The 2,682-nt window shown below is 37.9% G+C and overlaps 1 protein-coding gene across 1 annotated transcript in view; it reads left to right on the top strand.

Annotated features, from left to right (window-relative positions):
• LOC106874774 (serine/threonine-protein kinase LATS1) overlaps window positions 1-2,682 on the top strand; it is a 106,780-nt gene that overhangs the window by 81,192 nt on the left and 22,906 nt on the right. The window contains exon 3 of the mRNA XM_014922626.2: window positions 579-678. Within this exon, the coding sequence (XP_014778112.1) occupies window positions 579-678 (100 nt within the window). The remainder of the gene's footprint in view (window positions 1-578; window positions 679-2,682) is intronic.

A 2,682-nucleotide genomic window follows, 5' to 3' on the forward strand; every position in this document is an offset into this window, starting at 1 on the left:
TTCATTGTCAAAAACATTCTTGTGTAAGAATAGTAAATTTCTACTCTACAAAAGTATAGAGCAACCCATCAGGTTAATGTAAAATTATTTTCATTGTAAATGAATATAAAAACGAACATTAATGTCTAAATAAAGGCTGGAATCTCATTTGATAGTCTGAGCAGCAGAAACAGTGGTGATTGTCTGCCGCTGGTGATGGCTCTCAGTTATTTTCTTGGTTATGGCTAACTGCATTGATTAGTATTTAGCATCTATGACGACTATGAGTTGTTACTTGTACTGTAAATTCCTCTGATGAGTAATTCTGGGTTCACTTCATTGGAAAGACCCTGTACAAAGCTGCATTGAAGATTATGCCCAGTTGCATATGCGACTGCCTATATTCTGTGCAGCAGAAACATGCATAGGTTGTCATAACCATAAAAAATATGCTGTATGACATTGGTAAATCCTCAAAATTTCTTTCCTTTTATTTTACAGTCTCCATATTCTCTATCATTATAATTATTGTAAATATACGTATGTATGATTTATATATTAATGTGTTGACTTAATTTTAATTATTTCTTTCTCTGCAGGACCAAATGTCATCAAGATTACTTGGACTTCCAGCAGGAAAAGACAACATGAACCGTTTAGTTCCTGCAGAGGGGAAATGTATTCCAACCAAATCAATAGGTGTGTGCTTCCTACATTGTTGCAGACTTTTACCTGTATTACAGTCTTTGTTTTTTGGGTACTCGTGTCTCTATAAATTGTCTTCTGAAAGAGCCCTAAAGCCAAAATTGTCTTCTTACCCTTTTTGTTGCCATATTTGTTTTGTTGCCATATTTCCACCTTCAACATTTTGCTGTCCCCAGTCAACTTAGTCCGGTGGAACATACAAACGACTAATGAATGTAAACGCGGAGAGAAAGCGACGATGAGACATGTCCTGTCAAACTGCCGGCTGGCACTGGACAGAAGTACATGACATCACAACCGTCTGTGTTTTAATTAATTTTGAAAATAAGGAAGAATTTCATAAAATAGCTTGGCTCCCACTCTGTTCAATGCCTGCATGGATGAGGTACTTGACTGAATGGTGGTTTGATCGAGTTGTGGTACACTCTATGACTATAGACCGAGATTTTTCAGATTTCACAATAATTCTTGCTGAGTTTATGGATGTCCTAACCATTTAGCATTTAAACTGGCCTCATCTGGCCCAAACATTCTTCTTGTTTTATGCTAAGAATGACAAGATCCAGTCTCTCACACGTACACTGTTAGTCTAAAAGATTTACAGTTACATCATTGAAATCTGAAAGCTACAAGATAATGCAGGATAAATTCAAAAGAATGAATAAATAAACATTACACTTGATGGAATAATGTGAATGCTAAAGGGTTAAGGCAGATTCTTCTTTCAATGAGCAAGGAAGCAGAACCACTTGGTCCCTAGGGTCTCTTGATAGAGATTAAGATGAAGTCTTTTGTGAGTTTCTTGGAGGACTTGACCTCATCTGTCTCTGTTGTGGGTGAGAATGTCGAAGTGGTTGACCACTTCACTGATCTCAGGCAGTGAAATCTATAGTGACGTTAGCTGTGAATCTGAAGTCCTAAAAAGACTTGGATGAGTTGGTGCCGTTGTGGGCTCATTGCAAAAGAGTGTCTTTCTGCATTGCTGATATGTGAACAGGAGGGCAATGCTTTGGGTTTTTAGGTCTTCTATAGTTGTGAGACTTGGACATGGTCCATGACCCTTAGGGGCTGCTCAAACTCTTTTTGGCATGATTATAGGCTACCACTGATCATATTTTGTATCCAACCAATGACTCTGCTCAGAAACCGGGATGTCCTGTTCCTTGTATGATTTGAGAAAGCCAGTTCAAACAGTTTGGCCATGTTGCTTGATTTGGGACTCAGAATGTAAAAATGGACGAAATACCTCGAAGAATTTTGCCCAGTGTGCTAACACTTCTGCCAGTTCCCTACCACTTTATTTATTTATTTATTTATTTATTTATTTATTTATTATTATTATTATTATTATTCAGTAGTTTTATTTTTATAGCGTGCTTTCACTTCACTACCGAACGCAGCTCTGTGCGCCTTGGGTATGTGCTGTGGTTTGCTGTGATGCTCTTTTGGTTTCTGTATTGAATTATTATTATTATTATTATTATTAGTAGTAGTAGTAGTAGTATTAGTATTATTAAGGTGATGAGCTGGCAGAATTGTTAGCATGCTGAGCAGACTGCTTCATGACATTTCATCCATCTTTAAATACTGGGTTCAAATGTCCCTGAAGTCAGCTTTGTCTTTCATCCATTCAGGATAGATGAATTAATCACCAGTAAAATACTGGGGTTAATGCAATCGACTTATTCCTTTCCCTTGTAATTGCTAGTCTCGTGCAAAAATTTGAAATCATCATCATCATCATCATCATTATTATTATTATTATTATCATCATCATCATCATCATCATCGTTTAACGTCCGCTTTCCATGCTAGCATGGGTTGGACGATTTGACTGAGGACTGGTGAAACCGGATGGCAACACCAGGCTCCAGTCTGATTTGGCAGAGTTTCTACAGCTGGATGCCCTTCCTAACGCCAACCACTCAGAGAGTGTAGTGGGTGCTTTTACGTGTCACCCGCACGAAAACGGCCACGCTCGAAATGGTGTCTTTTATG

This window comes from Octopus bimaculoides, chromosome 27, assembly GCF_001194135.2.
Source record: "Octopus bimaculoides isolate UCB-OBI-ISO-001 chromosome 27, ASM119413v2, whole genome shotgun sequence".
NCBI lineage: Eukaryota > Metazoa > Mollusca > Cephalopoda > Octopoda > Octopodidae > Octopus > Octopus bimaculoides.